This window comes from Populus euphratica, unplaced genomic scaffold (genome assembly GCF_000495115.2).
Source record: "Populus euphratica unplaced genomic scaffold, PopEup_1.0 scaffold104.1, whole genome shotgun sequence".
Taxonomy (NCBI): domain Eukaryota; kingdom Viridiplantae; phylum Streptophyta; class Magnoliopsida; order Malpighiales; family Salicaceae; genus Populus; species Populus euphratica.
The window spans coordinates 763,272-785,705 of record NW_011499915.1 but is presented as its reverse complement, the minus strand read 5'-3'; the positions used below and the strand labels follow the sequence as shown (position 1 = coordinate 785,705).

At 30.1% G+C, this 22,434-nt stretch overlaps 3 protein-coding genes across 7 annotated transcripts in view; 2 read left to right on the top strand and 1 right to left on the bottom strand.

Annotated features, from left to right (window-relative positions):
* Nucleotides 1-1,796: 1,796 nt before the first annotated feature.
* Nucleotides 1,797-5,378, bottom strand: LOC105134519 (protein XAP5 CIRCADIAN TIMEKEEPER). The gene is made up of 12 exons (XM_011038968.1): nucleotides 5,053-5,378; nucleotides 4,860-4,925; nucleotides 4,683-4,747; nucleotides 4,486-4,598; nucleotides 3,790-3,868; nucleotides 3,589-3,665; nucleotides 3,442-3,503; nucleotides 3,180-3,311; nucleotides 3,016-3,069; nucleotides 2,565-2,630; nucleotides 2,352-2,426; nucleotides 1,797-2,140 (listed from the first exon to the last, which is right to left on the bottom strand). The coding sequence occupies exons 1-12, from the start codon at nucleotides 5,221-5,223 to the stop codon at nucleotides 2,090-2,092; spliced, it is 1,011 nt and encodes a 336-aa protein (XP_011037270.1). The 5' UTR covers nucleotides 5,224-5,378; the 3' UTR covers nucleotides 1,797-2,089.
* Nucleotides 5,379-15,141: 9,763 nt separating this feature from the next.
* LOC105134516 (transcription factor bHLH121-like) lies at nucleotides 15,142-18,507 on the top strand. Of its 5 annotated transcripts, XR_844001.1 has the most exons (7): nucleotides 15,142-15,346; nucleotides 15,480-15,592; nucleotides 16,053-16,180; nucleotides 16,266-16,745; nucleotides 16,864-17,047; nucleotides 17,775-17,959; nucleotides 17,990-18,507. XR_844001.1 is itself a non-coding variant. In XM_011038962.1 (6 exons), the coding sequence occupies exons 1-5, from the start codon at nucleotides 15,255-15,257 to the stop codon at nucleotides 17,029-17,031; spliced, it is 981 nt and encodes a 326-aa protein (XP_011037264.1). In that variant the 5' UTR covers nucleotides 15,142-15,254; the 3' UTR covers nucleotides 17,032-17,047; nucleotides 17,775-18,507. The 5 variants fall into 5 exon arrangements, 4 of the variants coding, with proteins under 4 accessions (XP_011037264.1, XP_011037266.1, XP_011037265.1 ...); XM_011038962.1 differs by having other exon boundaries at nucleotides 17,775-18,507; XM_011038964.1 differs by lacking the exons at nucleotides 17,775-17,959; nucleotides 17,990-18,507 and adding an exon at nucleotides 17,211-17,309.
* A 2,575-nt stretch (nucleotides 18,508-21,082) lies between these two features.
* LOC105134517 (triosephosphate isomerase, chloroplastic-like) overlaps nucleotides 21,083-22,434 on the top strand; it is a 4,432-nt gene continuing 3,080 nt past the window's right edge. The window contains exons 1-3 of the mRNA XM_011038965.1: nucleotides 21,083-21,401; nucleotides 21,674-21,700; nucleotides 21,997-22,066. Of these exons, the coding sequence (XP_011037267.1) occupies nucleotides 21,213-21,401; nucleotides 21,674-21,700; nucleotides 21,997-22,066 (286 nt within the window). The 5' untranslated portion in view covers nucleotides 21,083-21,212. The remainder of the gene's footprint in view (nucleotides 21,402-21,673; nucleotides 21,701-21,996; nucleotides 22,067-22,434) is intronic.

The following is a 22,434-nucleotide window of genomic DNA, read 5'->3' as shown; positions in this document are numbered from 1 at the left end:
AAAACCTATTTGTTCTAATATTAATATAAAAATATAAATTATCTTTTTATTTAATATTAAGAATTTGTATTATATATAAGTTTATAATCTTGTATATTAAAAGAAATAAAAATATTTTTATTTTTTATTTTAATTTTGAAAATATATCTTATTAATAAGCTCATCATCTCATATATTAAAAAAATAAAATAAATATTTTTTATATTTTTAAAATATAGGATAAAATTCTTATAAAATTCATGCAATATTTTTTTAAAACAAATATATAAAAAACTCGTCCATCGTAATTAAGCTTTTTTTGCTTTACTTGAAGGCAATTATATATTTTAACAGTCCAAAAAAATCAAGATACATCTAATCAATTTAATAATAACGAATAGACTGTAAAAAGACCCATTTCTCTTTTAATGTCAAATCATTGATTTTCTTTATCAAATATATAATTTCACTGTTTCAATTTATAATAAAGTGCACCTTCTCAACAATAGTTTTCCAGAGGATATACTAGCTACATAACCCGCGTTAGTAGGCATTGCTTTTTTTTCAACAAAAAGAATTATATGTATATTTTTTTCTTAGAGAAAATCAAAAAAATTATGCATACAAGTAATTAAATAAAATTGAGAAGTACATGCATTAATAAAAAAATTATAAATGATAATTAAAAATAAAATAAAAAATAAAAAATATATAAATCAAAATATTCATCTTATAAAAGATTATATTTGCCCAGTTATATTTACTAAATAAAATAAATTGTTTATTTAATCAAATGATAATATAAATAAATATGAGTAAAATAAATATATATATATATATATAAAGTTGAATATTTAGAAATATTATATAAAATTAAGCAAATAATATTTAAAAAAATAAACTTTTTATATATAAAAGATATGTATGCAAGTATATACGTAAAAGAAAGTTTTTTAAAAAATTAAGTACATACAAAAAAAAAATCCATTTAAAAAGCTCTACAAACAAAAACAAAACAAAAGAGAGTAATAGTATTAATTTAAATATAAATAAAAAATAATTTTTAAAAATACATATGAAAACATATTAATCTAAAAAAATAAAAATAAAAAATCAAATGTTACTTTGTAGACCAGCATGCTTGGATTTTTTTTTTAATTTTTTTTTTATTGTTTTATCTATGATAACATGTTATTTACATTATTTTTTATATATAAAAAATAATCAGGTATGATATTATTTGATTTTTTTTGTATTTCAGCTATTATAATAGTTAAAAAATCCAGCTTCTAGGTTTTTTACTCAAAATCCTATTTTTAACCCAGAATACTTTAAAAATATTCTAGAAACCTAATAAACTTATATATGACCTAAAAAGACCTAAAATACCTTCTAAAAAATCAAAATTAACTTGAAATAATGATAATAAAAACTTCCAAGCTTGGAAATTTTTAAATGTAAAAAAAACATTTTATATAAATCCCTTACTATTTAACACAAATATTGATTTTTTTGATAGCGTAAATTAATATCAATGATATTTATCTCTACCACCAAACTCTGATAACCTCTTTTTATATTCTAAAATCAAGAATTAAAAATAATAAAAATAAATTTTTATATCTCAATTAAATTAAAAAAAAATATTAAGATACAAACATGCATAATTTTTAAAGTAAAATGATTAAATTAAAATTTTTATGTAAACTTTAAAATCATCACCATATGTGATGCCTTTTCTACTTGGTTTCTATTTAGTTAAATTTGATTAAATTGCACTTGAATTTAGCCTAAAAGAATGCAATGGCACCAAAAAAATAATTAAAAACCAAATTAAAAAAAAGAAAAGAAAAGTGAATGGTAATTGGTAAATCCACATTGAAATGCAAAAGGGTGCACAGTGCCAGCTCTCAACAGTACTCATCCAAGCGTTTTAGTTTTTTACTTAAAATGAACACTGCCGCATTGAAGTATCAAATACCTAACTTGATATCTTTGCTTCGATCTAAGGTCCAAAAGTTCAGCCCAGGCATTTGATGAAAATAACTTCAGGTTTCTCTTTCATGGACAAACTTTCAAAAAATTGCAGCAGCCGTGTTTAGCTATCCGATCAATCCCCATGGATGGTGTAACGCTCCCACTTCTGTGTCGGGTCATATATCTGCCACAAACACAAAGGAAAATTATAAGAACTTGAGGTAAAAACTGATCACTAAAACTGCCCCTTGACTCCACCACATTAGTAGCAGCAGGTATGCAAGTACTGCCGGGCTCCATGAAACACACACGATTCAAAATGTGACACGTGTGTTTGGAAAAAATCAAGCATGCGGAGATGTGAACATGATCAGAGAGAGAGGAAGGGGGCACACCTCCCATCTTGAAGCAGGAAAGATGTGTTTATTCTTTTCATACCAGTGCCTCTCAACAACTTTACCGGCATGGGACTGTTAAAGAACAAAGACAAAAAATAAGCATGGTTGTTTCAGCAAAGTATGTGAAGAAGCACAAATAAGCACGTTACAATGGGGAAAAATCCAAAGATCAATATAGAAACAACAAACAGATTATAAAAAAAAACACACCTCATCCTTCTCTATAGTTGCATCAGCAATTGTGCGCACATCCTCATGCACATCAAAGTGGAAAAGCTGTGCACAGAAAGAGAATAAAAATACAATCATTCAAATTACCTTCATATTATTATGAGAATTTATACTGAGAACTGGCAGTGCTTTTTTAAAAGCACCAACAGTCTCGGTAAAAGAATCTAGAGTTGCAGGAAAATTGTAGGTGGGCAGGCCACTAACAACAGGTTAAGCACTTGCTGCACTTTCCATGATAGATTTTTTTTATAAGAAGAACAAATCCCGAAACCAACCACTGTCTTAGTTTTTCAATTCTTATACTGTCCAAGTGAAAACAAAAACAAGGGAAGGAGAATATCAGTAATTAGATGGTCCAAATAATATGTATGCTTATTTTGTCTTGTTGGCTACTCAATGGATAGTTAAAAGGGTGCGAAATTAGACTTACCGGACCACTTTTTCCCCTAGCCTTGTTAATGATCAGGTCATAGAAACTGTGTTGCTGAAATTCCACAGCCATGAAAATGGTATAAATTTGCTAGAATGAATGAATTCAAGATAGCAAGTGCAAAAGCTGTTGTTATTAAAAGCTGGATTTCAAAATTATCTCACATGGGGAATGATGAGATCCTCTTTCACATAAAGCAAATTCTCCACAGAAGTTGTTCTAATTTCTCTGAACTCTGGTGCAAGTTGTTGCTGAACTGCCCGAAGAAACTCTCCTATGGTATCACCTTTACGAACCTGAAAGATAGAGAGCAATAAACCAACCATGAATTAATAAGAAAAAGGATATATATACTATTTTACCAACATTGATAAGAAAAAAATTGAAGGCATGTCAATAAATTAAAAACGTGGGGTGAAGTCTAACCTGGATGACTCTTCTATGGCCCGCTCCATCCCAGTAGCTGTAAGTGATTTCAAGGGGCTCATCTGAGTCATTAGAGAAAATTGATTTAGCTCAAAATGTTTTTCATTGCAGCCAAGTTAAATAGGAGAGGCCCATGAAAATAATTACTTCGAATCTGTTCCTGTTCACGAAGCCACTGTTTCCGCAGCCTTTCACGCTCAGCTTGCTCCTCTGCCTCTCGCTCACTGAAACAGCATCCTCAGCACCCCTAAGCTCATATGTTAGTTCCAAGTCCATGCAAAAGCCTTTCACAGTTGAAGGTGCATGAAGGGAGAGTGAGAGGTGGAAGGAAAAGGAAAAACATTGCACCTGTCAGGCAAAAAGCTTGTTTCCACTGTGGGATCTTTTCCAAGTTTACCGTTCACTAATCTCTTTGGCTCTAAGCTTTCTGAAGATAACATTGATAAAGAAAATTGTTAAGGTTAAAATAAAAATTGTTGCCAGTTCCTCTCACTACCAAGATTGGATAAAGTTAAACAAACTTCATAGCAACAGGGAAGAATTTACAAAGCAAGAGTCCTGCACAGAAAGTCAATTCAAAACTCTCGGATATGCACAAGGAACAGTGCCTAATCTATTATTCCAGAATATTATTATTCATGTTCCCTCTTCCTAAAAATACTAACCATGCCACAATTTAAAAACCATGAGAAACCACATTCAACATATTTACAGAGTATGATTTGATCATGAAGAGAACTCAGCTTAAGCCTTTTCAACCCATCTAAATAACATCTTTTTTTATAAAAAAAAGCTACCAAGAAATTATAAGGCGAACTGAACACCAAAAAGACCAATAAGACCATCAACAACCAGTCAGACATGGTTGATGTAGTACAGCTTAACAGCAGGTTTCCAAGACAGAAATAGAATATAACGCGCTTAGCTAGTTGACAATGCTCTCGTCAAAGCAAAAGGTAATATCCACAAAATGCATCCAACACAAAACCAGATTCTTATACACGGATTAAATAGCTTAGTATGTCAACTCATGTAACTTCTTACTGTTTTCGCCATCCTCTTCATCACTTCCATTCTCAAAATCATCAGCAAATGATAGCTTAGAATTCCCCCTAATCTTCCTCTTTTTCCGCTTCTGCAACTGAAGCTCCTCCTCCCTGCCATTACCAAGATAAAAATCTTCACTAACATTCAAAATCAAAACAAAGAATATAAAACGAAAACACCATAATCAAACTCACTCTTTCCGTAGCTTTTCTAACTTCTCCTTCTCTTCTTCTTCAAATTTGGTCTGAATATTAACCCTCTATGGAAACAAACGCACATCAAACAACATTATTGATTAAGCACCTTATCATTTTCACTAACGTTAACAAAAAAACGAAACCCAAAAACAAGAAATTAATAGACTTTGCTACCTTCTCTACATACTGTTCTCTTGTAACCAGACCTACAGTTTCCTTCTTAAATGCAGTCTCGAGAATCTAAAAAACAAATTAAATCCAAATTAACATCAACACAGGCATAATCGCAGTTAACTAGCAATTAATCAGGTCAGACAATTAAAAAACCCTAGAAAATTAGATTTTTAGGTAAACTCTACAAATTTACCTCGGATGTACTTGACCCGAATTGGAGGAGACCGGGCTGGTCCTTAGCGGAGGCTGACTTAGATTTGAGCTCTTGAATTTTACGGCGTTCAGCTTCTCTTTGCTTCTGTAACCGCCGGATCCTCACGGCGTCTTGGGCAGTGCCCACATACCCGTCTCCCATGCCCGACATCTTCGCTTTTCGGGTTCTCTCTTAATTACGGTTTTTTTCCCTTGCTGAAAGTGAAAGAATAATAACGGCCAACGGGTTGGATATTTTATAGGAAGGTTCGAGTGATCCGGTAGGTGGTGATTAAATAAAAGAGTTATTCAGGGGTACTAGTAGCCGTTGGATCGGATGACTTGTGTTCGAGTCAAAGAACCTATGGTTTTTATTGTTTTTGCCTAAGGCGCATGGATTAGTCGATGATTTTATTATTTTTCTCGGAAAAAAATAATTGTTCAGTCATCGATCCATTTGCGAGTAGTTTTGTAAGAAAAATTATTAAATATATCAAACAATTTTTTATGCTAAATTTATATATAAACTAATGTATTAATCTATAATCAATAAAAGTATGGATCACGTGAATTTTATATGATTAGTTTTTAATAAAATTAATGAATTACATATAAAATTAAATAAAAATTTTACTTTTAAAAATGGGTCAGCTATTATAATAGTTACATGTAATAAAAATAATTTTTTAAAATATATATTTTATTATGGCTGTTGAGGTTGAAATATATGTTTGGTTTTAAATTTGGTTCAACTTTCTATTCATGAAAAGCATGTTAAAAGTATTTGATTAAAAATTATGATTCAATTGATATTATAATATAATTATCTAAAAGGACTTGATTGATAATCTTAATTTTTAATTACATTAAAATTAATTTTATAACCAATAAAATATTGTAAAGAGACCTAAATATATTATAATAATATTTTATAATTGTGTCATTAAACCTGCTACAATCTCATTACGTATGTAATCTATACTCGAAGGCATGTGGTTTATTTGGACTTGTGAATGTGAAGCCACATCAATTTAAAAATTATCGGGAACAAAATTGAGATGACGATCAAACTTCATAAATATCACATCTTGCAGTAAAGTTCTTTTAATGTAATCTTGAATTGCCATGGATGCGATAATAATTTGAACTTGTGCCTTGTAAGTAAATGATGATATATTTTGTAAGATTTGCCATCTTTTTTTCCAAACTCCAAATGTATGTTCTATCACATAATATAATAAAGACTGGACACGACTGAAAATTTTTTCATGAGTTTGTGGTTGTTATCACCTCTAAAATTCTTATAAATGATATATCTAACCTCTATATAGACCTAAAAATTCATGTTCATTAGGATATTCCAAATCAATCAAATAACATTTTCCTGTAAAACACATATAATGAGATAAAAATAAAAAATTGTGAAAAGAAAATTAACATTAACATATAAACACACACACATACATGTTACTATCTTCTAGTGATTGAGAAAATTTTATATGTACATTGTTAATTGCCTCGAGAAAAATTCATGTATCGTATACTCTATCTTTCTAGCCTGCCCAAACAAATGTGAATTGCATGTCAAATTTATATGCAACCAAAACATTTTAAGTTGGCACACTTTTTTTTCGATAAATAAAATTTGATTTTCTAAAGAAGCACACACATATGTATATGTGTACCATTGATAACTCCTACACAATTCTAATATAAGAGAAACCAACAATAAACATTAATGTTAGCTGACTAAAAAATAAATTTTACAAATTTATTTAATTCAAAGCATCACCAATAAATACTAATAATTTCATTATCTTAAAATGAGGCATATACCTTTGATTGTTCATAATTTCACGTGGTATGTTTACAAACTCAAGATTTGTAGGTTGTATTAAATCTATAGCAAGCAAACAAATTAATTTAAGAACTTTATTAAAGTACATATTAATAGTTTCTCTTGAATGTTGAAATCTCTCATGAACTTCTATGTTGGAAGTATTCAATGCTATTGTACAAAGAAATATTCCAACTTTTTCAAAAGCACAAATTCTTCTGTATGCTTTTAACCCATATTGGTTTTCAAGTTGAAAGCAAAAACTTTAAAATGTCCTCACATCCATCCTAAACATGTTTACACAGCGTGTCCAATGTTCATGTAATATCTCATTCAATCATTGCATTCCAGTGTTGTAAGAATCCACATGGGGTTCCTTATATATATAAGTATTATAATATAATGTGAGGGCACATACCGTGTATATAACTAATTTTTATTTGAATCATTATTGTCGTTGTTGTTATTATCAGCAGTGTGATTGTCACTTGAATCTCCATCATTATCAGCAGAATAACGATAATTAATGTAATCGGTTAAGTTATTCATTACATCATCATAACCCCTTTCAAAAAGAGATTTAAACCATTATGAATCCATATTTATTATGACATATATATATATATATATATATATATATATGTTTAATAGGAATATCAATTCAAAGTAATTGTTATATAAATTAAAAATATTATATGAAACATGCATTTGTATTATCTTGAAGATATTTATATTGAAATAACTTTTATATACTAATGAGAAATTGCGGTTTTATAAACTTGTTATTAACTTGTTCCTTACAAAGAAAAACATTATACTCACAATTATGAAAATGAAAAGACGTTTACAAAGCTAGAAATGCATTTTATTTATAATAAAGTTCATTATATTGAAAGTATTATGCTACAATCATATTAAATCAAATAAGAAATACCAGCAATGATAAACTAACACACCTATTTTTCACAACTATAACTTTTAGTTTCTTCTTTGGAAGGATACAATATGAAAGTGATATTGCCTCCAAATACTTACTGCTATTTATATACTAATAATAAGAATTTACCTAACACTCAAAATAATAGGCAACTAGTATTTCAAAATACTTGAAACACCAACTAAGATTTTAGTTTATTACATTTAAATTTCAAGAAATTTTGGTTTCTATGTATGAAACTTAACTTTCAAAATCATATAACCAAACATACAAAGTGAAACATTTTGATTTCAATGACCTAAACCTAAAATTCAAAGTTAAGTATCCAAACATTCAAAATGTAATAAAATACACTGAATTTTTAGTTTCCATATATGAAAGCTATCATTCAAAAGCAAGTAACCAAACATTCAAAGTGTAATACTACAAACTGAAATTTTGGTTTTCACGTATGAAACCTATCATTCAAAAGTAAATAACCAAACATTCAAAGTCTTACACTAACTAAAATTTTTTATTTTAATAACCTAAACCTAACATTCAAAGTTAAGTATACAAATATTCAAATTGCAATAATAATAACTGAAATTTTAGTTTCCATATATGAAACCAAAATTTTCTAACAAGTAACCAAACATTTAAAGTCTCAAGTTGAGTACTTAAAAAAATTCTAACCCAACAATATTCATTGAAACATGATGTGAAAATATACGTGGTAATGGTGTTCCAACTACTTGGTAATAGAAATATACAAATTCATAGGCAACTTTATGTATTTTCAGCAACAATTGGAGTGCAATAAGTCTTTAAAAACAATGGAAAAGATATCAAACAATTGAAAATATTACTGGATTATAGTATTCAACATAAATCAAATGACATGGATAGGTTAATAAGTTAACACCTAACCTTATCCATCTAAGGGTTTTTTTTGTTGTTCTAACATTACTTTTAACCATGATATTTTTTTATCAATAGAACCTATTGCAACCACACATCTACCTCTTGCTCCTTGCATAAAAAAAATCAATGGCAAAGGTTTGTAATACATTATTAATGTTAACTCCATCAGTATAATGTAGTACTTCCATTACCTCTTCAATGCTACATTCTTTTTTATCTTTAAAAACTATTGTGCTTTATCTGGCTATGAAGACAAACTCAACAAATAGATCAAGATGAGTGAATAATTGTGCTCTAATTTCAGTTCCCCTTTTCTTTTTCTAGGATTAAGGTGTAATATGATGTGCACCTTTTCTCTTTGCACTAATGTGGTTGCTGCTACTATTTACGACGTTACTTTCACTAATCATATTATTAACATCATGTATAAAATTAGGGATTGTATCCTTTTTAAAGTCACCATTTTCTTTTTTATATAAGTTTCCTCATTGGTTCTATTTCTCATTCCAGCAGTTTTATTATTTTTATCTGATAAGAGTCCTTGTGAGAGAGTCTAAGCATATTGTCATGTAGCCATTATATTACTAAACATGATGTTGTACTTGACATACAACGAGGGCTTTATACTAACTTTCCTGAACTTCTTTGCTCCTCTCATTTCTTATGTAATGAAAGCTGGATGTAGTTAGAAATGCTAACAGATTAATAAATAATGCAACAATACAAATAATTTTGTGAGGCTATCGATAATGAAAACTAACCTGAATTTTTTCTTTCCATCATTCATCAATTGCCGAGATGGTCTCAAGTTCAGTACTCCAACCAACTCTAGTTTCAGTTATTAAATTTTTTTCATATCCTCCAGTCTTTTTTTAACCTTGTCCCATTTGTTTTTAAGCTAAGTTTTTGTTAATGAAAGTCCTGTTTACTTTTTGAATGACTATATGATAAATTCTTAGTCAACTTTATCAAAATGGATGTTTTGGTCTCATTCTTCTCTTAATAGCTTTAATACAAACATCACAAAACATGTGTAATATTGCTTTGGCCTAAAAAGCTTTATCATATGTGTTAGACTCATTTATTGCTTAATGGTTGACAATGAAACAAACAATTAATTATATAAACAAAAGATTGAATGCTAACAAGGGCTAAAATAAGAAACTAAAATAACAGGCAATTATATTTACAGTAAAAGGTAGACTAAAGAAACTAACAAAAGATTGAATGTTAATAAGGAATGAAATACGAAACTATATTAGCTTTACCATTCATAATTAACAAGCAATTAACTACATACATAAAAGATTGAATGCTGAAATAAGAAACTAGATCAGCTTTACCATCCACAATTTAAAAAGTAAAAGGTTGATGATATTTATAGCAATTATCAAATAACATAACTGTTGACAATAATGTAATGAAATTCTTTGAGATTTTTCCGTTGAAACTGGTGTATTTCATTATAAAAATAATAGGTAGTGTACTCTATGATTGCTCTATTATTTCTTTATAAGAAAAACAACATATATAACTACACATAGACAACTTAAACCTAGAAAGTGTTTTGTCCTTAAAAAATCCAGACAAATATAAGTAAGTTGTCATTCATGGGAGTGCATATGAATTTCCACCATTATCTAATTGAATGTCATTTTAAAGTAATATAAATTTCACGTTAACCTAAAAATTTAAAGTGTTAAGATCATACATATTGAGTATCATCTATAGTAATTGTAATTAGTTATGTTTCATTAATTATTAGGTGATTTTATAATTAACACAAAAAATTATTAGTTTAATTTATGTTTATTTATTTGTTAGCATTCATCAGCAAAAAACTAAAAGACATTGTTTATGGTGGCTTGAAAACTATTTTTGGTTGACAATGCAACGAGTACTATTTCTTCAGCCTCAATTAGTTTAACATCCTATTAGTCAAAATATCAATAATTCAAGATATGTACAGGCATAACATAGGGATTTGAAAACAATGAGCAATAATTTTAGACCAGGGCAAAAAACCAGTGGTTTATAAAAAGAAATAAACAGATCTAGGTTTGGAAGCAAGGAACGAAAATTAACTTAACAAAATTATAAGAGCAAACCGATCAATTAAGCGAACTAACTCGTTGAAAATTACAGCTTTGGTGTCTGAATGAAGCGAGATTTAGATTTTTATTTTGGGGTTGTTGATTGCAATAAAGAAGGTTATTCTTATTCTTTTTTTTCTGCTATTAAGAGAAAATCAATGATAAGTCAATGAGAAAAAAAAGATGTTATAAAGGTTATTATTGTGGGTTGTGTAGTAGTAATGGTGATTGTACCATTAAAATTGTTGCAGTTAGGGTGAATTGAATGAGAAATGAATGTGAATTGAAAATGAACAAGAAGAGAAAGAGAATAAGAGGATGCTTTAATAATTTTTCAAAGCCTTTTCTAGATTCAGAAAGTTCAACCTATGGTCCAATTTACAAAAGCAGGAAAAAATTAATTTTTCATAACAAGGTCTAGCCTCAGGCAAGTGGTGGGGCCGACCATTTGTATATTCTTTTGATATTGGTTACCAAACACCAAATATATTGTGTTTAGAGAAAACACAAATGATGCCTCAAATACAAACATAATCTTAAAGTGTTATTGTTGAATGAATTATGGTCTAATTGTTATAGGTGTGTTTATTTTTATCGAGTTCCATTTCATTATTACTTTAAAAGGTATAGGTTTTTCTACTGTACAATACTCAACTGTGCATCCTCTCATACAATATTGTGGATGAGCTGTATAAAATTTTATATTTTTTTAATTTAGTCTTTAAATGTTTTTTAATAATTTCTCATGAGATTAAAAAAAAAGAGACCAAAGTGAAAAGGATGTCAAATATGAGTGGCATGCTATAAGTTTCATAAAAGATGCACTTTGGTTATTAAATTTTAAAAATCACACAACTTATATAATTTCAATACCTCAATATTTTTCAATTCAATTTTGGTATAATAGTTTATTTTTTCTAGTTTTTAGTTCCTTATTGAGAGAGAAAAGACATGTCGTCATATTTTAGTTGTAGAGAAAGAAAAGTATCGTTGATACTAATTTAAACCACCAAAATAAACAATATTTATGTCAAATGGTTCCATTTGATGAGGAGATATTATATTACGTGTTTTTTAGCTTTAAGGTTCATAAAAACATATTTAATCTCAGTTTGATTTTTGAATTCGAGTTGATTTTGGTTTTTTGGGTTTTATCATGGTTTTTACAGTGTTTTATATGTGTTTTGGGTTAAAATAGGTTGACAAATGAGTTTTTTGGTTAAAAACAATTTAATTTCTGATTTTCCAACTATCATGATGCAAATCAGACTACGCATTACCTACTAAGCCTTAACAAGAGATGTGCCAACTGATTTTTGTTTTTTAAATCTTTTTTTAGGTTACCATTGTTCTTTTTTGTTTAAGCTGGTGCATTTATAATCTTAAACTATTTTTTTATTATCTAATTAATTATACCAATATTTTTTGCTCCTCTAAGTCATTTTTTCCTTTTTACTTTTTTAACACTCGATTGCATCGGCCTAACACTTTTTTTTACCTTATACTGTATAACAATATACTAGATTTATAGGGTTATACTATAATAGAAGCCAAAATACTTTTTTTTTTCACTGATAAAAATAAATATTTTACCGTATATCATAGCACGGTCGCACAAATATAATATAACACTTTACGGTATCTTGTTTTGAAAATTGAATAAGAAAAACACAACATCATTATAACTATCACGAATTATAAGTGTTTTTTATCAAAAAAATTAGAGCATGTTTTCAAGGTAATTTTTTATTAAATATTTTTTTATTTAGAAATCTATTTAAATTTCTTGAAAACAAACTTATTTTTAATATTAACATATTAAAATAATTTTAAAACATAAAAATTTAATTTTAAATAAAAAATTAACCGTGAATTGTGAGAGAATGTGGTTAGAAATCCATGAAGAAATGAAACTGAGTATTTTTATTATATATATAAAAGGCATTGGCTTTTAAGATTACTATAAATTCTTCTACAATTCACTGTGGATTGGAATAGTATATTTTTTTGAAAATTTTCACTTTGATCCTCGAACATTTATTTTATACAATTTGGCCATTTGAAGCCCAAATTAGCCCCCAGTTGTATATTCTTTTAAAGGGAAGAATTGAATTGAAAGCTAAGAGACTGAAGTGAAAACTTGGGTAACATGAGGGTGGGTTGAAAGTTTCGTTGGAATATTTATTTTAATCCCTTCTATTTTTTAGATACAAAGTGATCAGTCCTTTAAATTTCAAGACAATAAATTTTGATACCTAACACTATTTTCCTTCTTTTTTTTTTCCAATCCTTTTCTGTTAGGAGGAAAAAGGGGGTGTTGTTGAATTTCAATCTAAAAAGAGAAAATGATTCTTAGGGAAGATTCCAATCAACAAAACGGTTGATTTTTATGTCTCTATATGATGAGAGGGGTTATGTTTAAGTGTTTTTTTTTATCTTGAAAACACTCAAAACAACATATCTGAGCTTGAGAAGAATTTTTGTTTTAGGTGGATTTTGAATGTTTTTTTAGCTTTTTAATAGCTATAGATTGGTTTAACAATGTCTTTAAGGTGTTTTGGATAAAACAAAATGGGTTGAAAATATGATTTTTTAGTGAAAAAAATGATGGCCCTTGATTTGTTAGGCACCATAGTGGATAGATTCTTGGTTGGGGCAGGTGACATGTTGTCTGCTGATGGATGCAATGCATCCTTTTCTTTTGAAATATTTGGGGCGAATAAAGTGACGTCTACCCTATTAAACATTTTTTTTAAAGACCCAAGTGCAAGCCGCTACTTTATTAGGACAGGCACTAAGCCTGGCTTGCCAAGTCCATAACTTGACCTGGTTCTTTTTTTTCTTTTTTCTTTTTGTTTTTCAGTTGTTAAAACAATAATGCATTATTTGTGTATATTTTTTTTAAATAAATTTTTAGTTTATCTTTTTAATTAGATAGTGATTATTTTTAAATGAAATTGGGTGTGTTTAGTTTTTAGAAAGGTGTGTATGATTCATCTTTGATTTTTTTCTTAATTTTATTTAGGCATTCCTAAGTTGGTTTCTATCGAAGAAAATTTATTTTATATACTAGATCCAAACATATAAATGGATATATAAAATAGTTTTGAAAACACTTAACTGAGTTATTCAAATCCTTACATTACCAAGAAGTTAACAAGCATTTTGTTATTCTTTACTTGCTAACAATTGTTGAGACTTCATTCTCACTTAAAAGTCGGGCTTTCATATCTTTTTTTATTCATCATGTCACTTTTTGTTTTGAGTTGTTCAAACAATATCTATAATAGATTGATATTCTTTTATATTTTATAATTTAATTTTTATATAATATTCAAGATAATTTAAACAAGTTTTTTTTATATTATTTGTATATTGCTTAAAAGCTAAATCATATATTCTTTATTACATATTTAAAAAATATTTTTTTAATTGTTTTACAATTAAAAATAGCATGTGTTTCTAGAATCATCCCACATGCGGATAACCTATCTAGTTCTCTTTTTATGGAAAACTATGTATATTCTGTCTTTATTTTTGAATATTTTTTAATTTATTGACGCACCAAACATTCTAGAAAGTAAATGATTTTTACGCTGTAAAAAACTACTTTTGTAAAGACTTCTCATATAATAATTCACCCACATTTTTCAACATGGCTTTGTTTGTTAATGAAAAAAAAAATACAAAAGCTTTCAAAGGCTATCGGTGGCATAGCCTTGGTAAATCTCTACTTGCATAGAAAATTTAAACTTTTCCTTAGAAAAAACCATCAGCAAACTCTGTGATGCACGGTTTTGATCAAGATGTCTTGATATTGTTTGAAAATAAATAAATTTATAATTTTATGATTTTGATGTATTTAAAATAATGATAAAAATTATTTTTTAATATATTTTTTATTTGAAAATAGATTAAAATAATATTTTTTATTTTTAAAATTTATTTATAATATCAATACATTAAAAAAATTGAAAAAATATTTTTCTGAAAATAACAAGAAATCTTTAATGGAGCAAATAAAATGATTTTAGATTAAGTTAATATTTTTCACTTGAACCTTCTTTAATGGAGCACGCCGCTAGCTAGATTAAATTATATTTAAATTAATTAATTATTTTTTGTATAAAATTTGTCATATGCATTTTAAAAACATTGAAAAATAAATGGAAAACATGAATTAAATATATTTTAAAATAAAAAAGCTTCTATGTAAAACAATACCCTTTATCAATAATATAGTGTTGGATCCAGGAATTTGCAAAATTGCAAAAATAAAAGAAAACAGCAATAAATAAAAAATAAAAAATAAAAACAGTTAACTCGGTTACTCGGGTACGGCACGAACCAATCCACGAAGAGAAACAGAAACGACCATACAGTGGAACAGCTGATAAGCTATCAATTGTTTGGCGCCCTCACGGAATCCACCAATGGATCCATTCACTGACTTCAATCCTCCGCCTCCTCCTCCTGACCCGAGGCACGTGCCACCCACTCGCCCCAACCCCAATCCCAAATCCAGGTACTCTCTCCATACCCTTTATCTATTCCAATTAACAAAGGTTGAAGCTCACTGATTAGGTTTTTTGTGTGGATTTTTGCTTAATCGAAAGATGTGCGTTAGTGTTTATTTTACTGCATTTTTATTTTTGTAGCGAGGCAGAGATTAAAGATAGTGTATCGGCTAGGAAAATTCAAAAGGCGGACCGAGAAAAATTGAGGAGGGAGAGGTTGAATGAGCATTTTGTTGAATTGGGGAATACCCTAGGTAAATACTCATTGCTTCTGTAGCTATCATTTTTTTAACGGGTTTGAATTATGCGATGCTGATCTCTGCTGATTAGAGTCAGACCCATTTTCTTGTAATGTTTTGGAAGAAAGTTACTGACAGCTACAGGTTCTGAATTCTTTGCTTTAATGACCTGGGTTCTAGTTGCTGAATGTATTGCATGGTTGTTCTATGAGGACCGGGGGGTTGGACCTGACTTAGGTGCTTACCTTGCCCATTCACATTCTCCAAGGAATGTAAAATTTGGTATAATAGATCACTTAAACGTTCTTTCAGGTTGTGGATAAAATGTTGCTTAATTGGTTTATGATATTGGAGAATCAGGAATCAGTTAATTGTGATCAGAATGGCTGTTTAGGGCATATTGTTTTCTAAGATTTTAGTCTTTGTTTACATGGCCATGCAGTTTTGATCTCCATGTGCTCATTTTGATATACAGATCCTGATAGACCTAAAAATGACAAGGCGACCATTCTAGCTGACACAATTCAGCTGCTGAAGGATTTGACATCTCAAGTTGACAAACTCAAGGCTGAGTATGCTACACTGAGTGAAGAATCTCTTGAGGTGATCTTTTAATGCACCTATTTTTTTCTTTAATAATGATGATGATTGGCATAGTATGCTTAATCTTGAAATGTTTCTCAAACAGTTGAGCCAAGAGAAAAATGATCTCAGAGAAGAGAAGGCATCTCTTAAATCGGATATTGAGAATCTTAATATTCAGTGTCAGCAACGGCTCAGGGCTCCATACCCGTGGCCTGCTATGGATCACTCATATATTATGGCCCCACCTTCATATCCCTTTCCCATGCCAGTGCCAATGCCTCCAGGGGCAATTCCATTGCATTCATCCATACAGCCATATCCCTTTTTTGGAAATCAGAATCCTGCAGTCATTCATAATCCATGTTCAACTTTTGTTCCACGTATGGCGCCTAATACCTTGGTTGATCAGCAGCCCGCCCAGCATGTTTCTTCTCTTTCACAGCCTGCCAGTCGCTCCCATGTTTCAGGCGAACAAGATCTGAAGAATAAATCTTCAGGGGAGTGCAAGATTGAGAAAAGCGAAGGTTCTAATGATGTTACCACGGACCTTGAATTGAAGACTCCAGGATCTTCAGCAGATCAGGTAAATTGCAGTCACCTTTCAGATTGGTTACGATTTATGAGAGAAACAAGGAATTGGAAACGTTTTAGTCTTCATTATTAATAATTGTATCAACAAACTGATTTAATAATTTTTGCAGGACTTATCTTCAGGACAAAGAAAGTCCCAAAAATCCCAGAGGAAGGAAAGCAGTGTTACAGAAAGGAGTTCTTCAAGTAGGTGTTCTTCCTCTCACAGTGTACAGGATAGCTCACCCAACAGTGTAGTTGACAGCACAAAGCACGATGATTTAGACAAGTTAGAATGAGCACAAGGAGAGTCAGGTTGTTTCCAACTTCTGTATATTCACCATTCATTTACCATTTGTGATTTATTACAAGCAATTTGCTTTCTTCAATTTATCTCATTTCAATACCCCAGACTAGTTTCTAATCCATTCAGTATGTAATTTGCCTCTGAACTGAATTATTTTTTATTTAAGGCCAGATACTTCCATTAATATGAGCACACCTGGGGGAGTTCTCCCTGTGTGAAGCTTCCAGGGATGGTGCTTGGGATCATCCTTGTCATTTTTGTTTTTGTTTTCAAGGACAAGAACAATCCGTAAGTGCGGTTAAAACCTGCCGGGCTTGTTTCCAATTTTGAAATTATTATATCAAAATAATAAAAAAATACTAAAAAAATATTAATTTGAAATAAAAGATAAAAATAAAAATTAATTTTTTTTAAAAAAATGTTTTTGAAAGAGAGCTCATTGATAGGAGGAAAGACAAGTTTGCATAGCGGTTAATCCTTATCTGTATGTATATGACTGTCACAGGAAATTATTTAATGAAGAAGTGGCGTGAGGATATTTAATGAGGACAATATTCCGTGTAGTGATTACATCCGAAGTTTATGCATATCGGTAGTACATGGTTAAGATTTTTTTAATGAAGTCCACTAGGATGAACAACATGAATTAGGGAAGTTTGGATATCAATCTTAATATGCAATAATGATATTTTGTTACTGCCTCCGCTTACATCTGGTACAAATTTTGTCCTGCAGTTTTGCAACTTTGACAGTGTCTCTAATGTGGCTGTGTTATTCGTACTTGGACAAATGCATACCTTTTGGCTTGGCAACCAATGGAGTGCGCGGTGACTAGTGTCTCAGGCTTGGAGCTAATGTTCCTAGCTTGATAACCGACGCTCTGGTGTTTATAAAAAGACAAAAGGGCAACGGGAGAAAGGGCTGTCTGGGTTAGGGAGAATTGTGATGAGTGATGACACTTTAATAATGGGTGAGGATAAAGCACAGTACCAGGGATGCTGCTAGCCTGCTAGCCGGTCTCAAGATCTGACAAGAGACTCTATGAATAGAAAGACGTTTTGATACCCTGACAATGGGGCAACTACGGGCTAATTCTTAAAAGAAAAATATCCAGTAGGCTTAAGTGATGATACCTCGTGCAGAGAGCCTGAGGACCCCACTCACCGAGTGCTGAAATGGACTTTACTGTAGGCTTAATTCATGCCGCTCATACAGATGTGTATTGTCTGTGGTTAAACTTGATTTATCCCAACCATTCCCGAGGAGGAGAATTGCTGTCAGTATAATTAATTCTAAGATTCGAAGCTTGGAATCCCAGCTAGCCTTTCGAGAGAGGGAGGTCTCCTACTTGAACCAAAATCTGAATCCCAGCTATCCTTCAAGTGAGAATGATTGTTGATATGCCTCAAGCCTCCACTATATAAATCTAATCCTTGCTAAAAGTCATTCTGGTTCCACCATTGTCCCTTTCCAAATGCTAGCAGGAGGTAGTAGTTGCGTATAATTGTCTAATATCCATCTACTTATCTTAATTAACTTTAATGTTGGATAAGGATACACGCCGACCCGGTTAGATCTTTTTGCCAAACATGGTGGACATGAAGCCTGGTCTGGTATCACTCATCTTGAGAGTTGAAACCGATGTTTGTTTTAACTTTTAAGATACTGCTTTGTCGGTTTGGACTTTTTAGTCGAGGAATTGCTTGAAGCAAAGACAAAAACAGGAGGCAAATAGGATCTCATTGTCTCAACCGTCTCAACTGTTTTTCTCGGATTTCAGCTTAAACTTCAACGATGATGGGGTCGCTTTCTCTTTTTTATGCTAGCAGGACTCTTCCTGTATCTGGCAGAACCTTCTTGGACTCCACTGCCCCTTCCTGCTGCTACCTGAGATTTTAGACACCATCATATTTTAGCCTAGGACACAGCACTCACTTCCTACCCTGAATGACGAGGAATTATGGTTTTAATCTTTCATGTTCCAGGGGAAGAATGTCATGTTCCCAGTTCTTCATCCAAGATTCACCTTAATATTAAATAATATTAAATGTTAGGTGAGTCACCTACCCAGAAAATGCTTATATTCGCCACCTAAATCTGAAAAGACCATTAGGTTTTTTATTTAACAATAACCATAACTTTCTTCGATTAATTATTTCACATTGTTGGACCTTAAGACTGGTAGTGAACATCCACGTTACAGGAGCAAATACGCTTGGCAATGAAAAGAGACAAATATCATACCACCCATGAAGGAAAGAAACGAAGTTGCTATGGCTGTTTAGTGCGTTGAGCGCGGTTATTTAGAGAGTGTGTTGTTTACACGATTACTTCTGTTTTTAAAATAAATCATAAAAAATAAAAAATACATGTTTGTTAAAAATAAAATGTTGATTAGTGTTTATGAGCCCTAGTTAATTTTATATTAAAATTATAAGTGAATTAAAAGCAATTTCAAGTTGGTTCATGGGAGATGCAGAGTGAATTAATTCACTTGCACATTTGATGTGAACTACGGATAACATCTTCATTCTTTATGGTCGCATTAGGTTTGATCCGAACCTAAATATATTGACCGAGTCCTGTTTAATAAAAAAAAATTATTTTTTTATTTTTAATTATATTTTATTTAAAAAATTATTATTTAACATTATTAAATAATACTATATAAAATAGAAAGAGATTTCATGATAGCGTAATATTTATAAAATTTGATCATAATTCTAATTTTGCTCTTGATAATATTTTACCTGATTTTGTTATATGCTCAAAAAACTATAAAAATTATAGTTCTTATAAGATAAATTTTGTGCATGATAGAATTGTAGACAATTTAATAAAATACTAAAAAATATTATATATAAAGTATTATTTATTTTAAGATGTAATAGCAGTAGTTAAATCTACAATATATAAATTAAAAACCATTAATATTAATATATAAATATTTTAGTTATTTTATAATCTTAATTTGAAAAATATTTTTAACCAGATACATTAAACTATTTTTTATTCAATTTTAATTTCAACCATAGGTTTAATCAAATATATATAAATATCAAATCAATCTCAATCAAAAATAATTTTTTTCAAACCATAACCATAAAAACTATTCCAATACCTAACATACTTTTAATTCTTTTAACTTGATATGGCAGATAAGATGAGCCACTAGTTTTAATTTAAACTAATTTTAAAGTTAAAACTAAATAATTTAGTTGAAGTTGTAGATTGATTAAGTCAATTAAATCTAATTTAGAATCAAACAAGTTAATTTTTTTTAAAAAAATTTAAAAAGTGTTTGATAATATACTAGTAATTATTTTTATCATTAATATATCAAAAATATTAACAATAAAAAAATAATTTTAAATAAAAAAATAAATTTTATTAAAAATGTTTTAAAAATACAAAAATAATAAGGCTGTCAATCCCACTAACTCGATAACACAGTTTGTTTTTTATCCGCATTACACCCCGCATGGTTTCTAACAACTATGGTATTGACTATCGACACATTGGGGACTCGTCGTTTCGTATCTATGCATTTGTAGTTCCCGTCCGCAACCGAAAGTTTTTTACTTCCACCAACCGTCGTTTTCTCGTCGAAGAAAAGCGACACGTCCACCTGTAAACAGCTTCGAGATTTTTATTACTTCGCTCTTAAAGCGCGTTCAACATCTCATCAACACGTACACGTGTAATTCATAGAGATTAGTCTTTCATAATAACTCCTATCTTCAAATAAATCTGATTTCTCTGAATTCAATTAAACTAATTATTTAAGAGGGAATAAACTGATTAGATAAACATAAAAAAGTGAGATATTATTTATCAAGAAATATCTTCTTCTAATTATTTTTCAAAATATTATTTGGTGATTAGATTAACTTTATATAAATATAAACTGCAATACTATAAATTTATTTTTGCTAAATTATGTAACTATAAACTGCAGTGCTATAAATCCCTCGTGCAATCGACGCTCTGAAAACTCGCGTGGAACGAACAACTATCCACCTCCCACCATACGAGAAACCCATAAACACAACAACCACAGCTTCAAAACCCACCCTGCCTCACCTCTCCTCTCCTCTATCACTTCCAGCAAACAGTAACATAACGTTTTTTTTCCCGTAAAAAAAGCAAAAAAAAAACTTGACTTTAGCGGCCATGGCTATGCTCTCAACCTCACTCTCCGGTCCAAAATCTGCAACTTCGTATTGCGCGCCTGAGTTCTCCGGTCTTCGCCGTTTATGTCCAAACAACAACACCAACAACTCTCATTCCCAATCCTTTCTTCGCTTCTCTTCTCCCCGAAAACCTCTTAGAGGAGTCCTTGCCATGGCTGGCACTGGACAGGTGCCTTTTTAACCTTTTCCTTTTCACATTCTGCTTCCTTATTCAAAGTCGCTGTCTCCTCTAGATCTCGTTTCTTTAACTATTAATAATATTTGTAACCTTTTCTTTAGTCTTTATATTATTATTATTATTATTATTCAAGATTATTACTTGAAGCGAGTTTGGTAAATGGAATCCTTTTTTTAACGAAATTTGATTGTTTAGATTGTTGGTTATCTATGTTGCTATTTTTTTTATCCATAATTAATTTTTCTTTTTTCTCATGCTTGCAGTTCTTTGTTGGAGGAAATTGGAAATGTGTGAGTACCTTGTTTAATTTCTTACTGATTTCTTGGTTTTATTTATTTTTCTCAACTTTTCACATTAATTCTTCTTATAGTCACTGTTTAAATTGGAAATATGTAATACCTAGCCCTGCTTATAAAAAAAAGGAAGGGGGGGGTTTAGGCTCTTATGCCCTTGCCTGTAGCTTGACAATGGTTCTACAAGTGTCTTTTATGCCTAATTTTATATGAGATAGATAGGTACTGGATTTCCCTTTTTAGGTTTCGATTTTTATTCTGATCCAGTTTCTCATCTTTGTTTCTGTATTTAGAATGGAACAAAAGAATCCATTACCAAGCTCATTTCAGACCTGAACAGCGCAAAGTTGGAGTCTGATGTCGGTGAGTAAATCTCTTCTTGTGCTTTGCTGTTTTATCTGTTCATTGCTATCAAGTTTAATTGATGGGCATTCACTGGTTATGGTTGTTTAGACTGAGGGTGTGTTTGTTGGTATTGAGGTTGTTGCAGTGATTGTGGTTTTAAAAAGTTTTTATAAAAAGTATTTTTAATTTAGGTTAATTTGGATAAATATATATTTAGTTAAAACTGCAATTGAAATTGAGGGTGAATAAAAAATAATTTTAATTTGTTTGATTAAAAAAATGCCGGTGAATAAAAAATAATTTTAATTTGTTTGGTTAAAAAAATGTCTTTTAAATTGAAATTATAAAATAATAAATATATATATATATATTAATGATTTTTAATT

What these genes read in the sequence shown, in the direction of transcription:
- LOC105134516 (XM_011038962.1), top strand. Translation starts at nt 15,255, where the DNA reads ATGGATCCATTCACTGACTTCAATCCTCCGCCTCCTCCTCCTGACCCG. An exon ending in TGAATTGGGGAATACCCTAG is followed by an intron (nt 15,593 to 16,052) that starts GTAAATACTCAT and finishes TTTGATATACAG; the next exon opens with ATCCTGATAGACCTAAAAAT. An exon ending in TGAGTGAAGAATCTCTTGAG is followed by an intron (nt 16,181 to 16,265) that starts GTGATCTTTTAA and finishes TTTCTCAAACAG; the next exon opens with TTGAGCCAAGAGAAAAATGA.
- LOC105134519 (XM_011038968.1), bottom strand. Translation starts at nt 5,223, where the DNA reads ATGTCGGGCATGGGAGACGGGTATGTGGGCACTGCCCAAGACGCCGTG. An exon ending in TGAACAGGAACAGATTCGAA is followed by an intron (nt 3,504 to 3,588) that starts GTAATTATTTTC and finishes CTAATGACTCAG; the next exon opens with ATGAGCCCCTTGAAATCACT. An exon ending in CAACTATAGAGAAGGATGAG is followed by an intron (nt 2,427 to 2,564) that starts GTGTGTTTTTTT and finishes GTTCTTTAACAG; the next exon opens with TCCCATGCCGGTAAAGTTGT.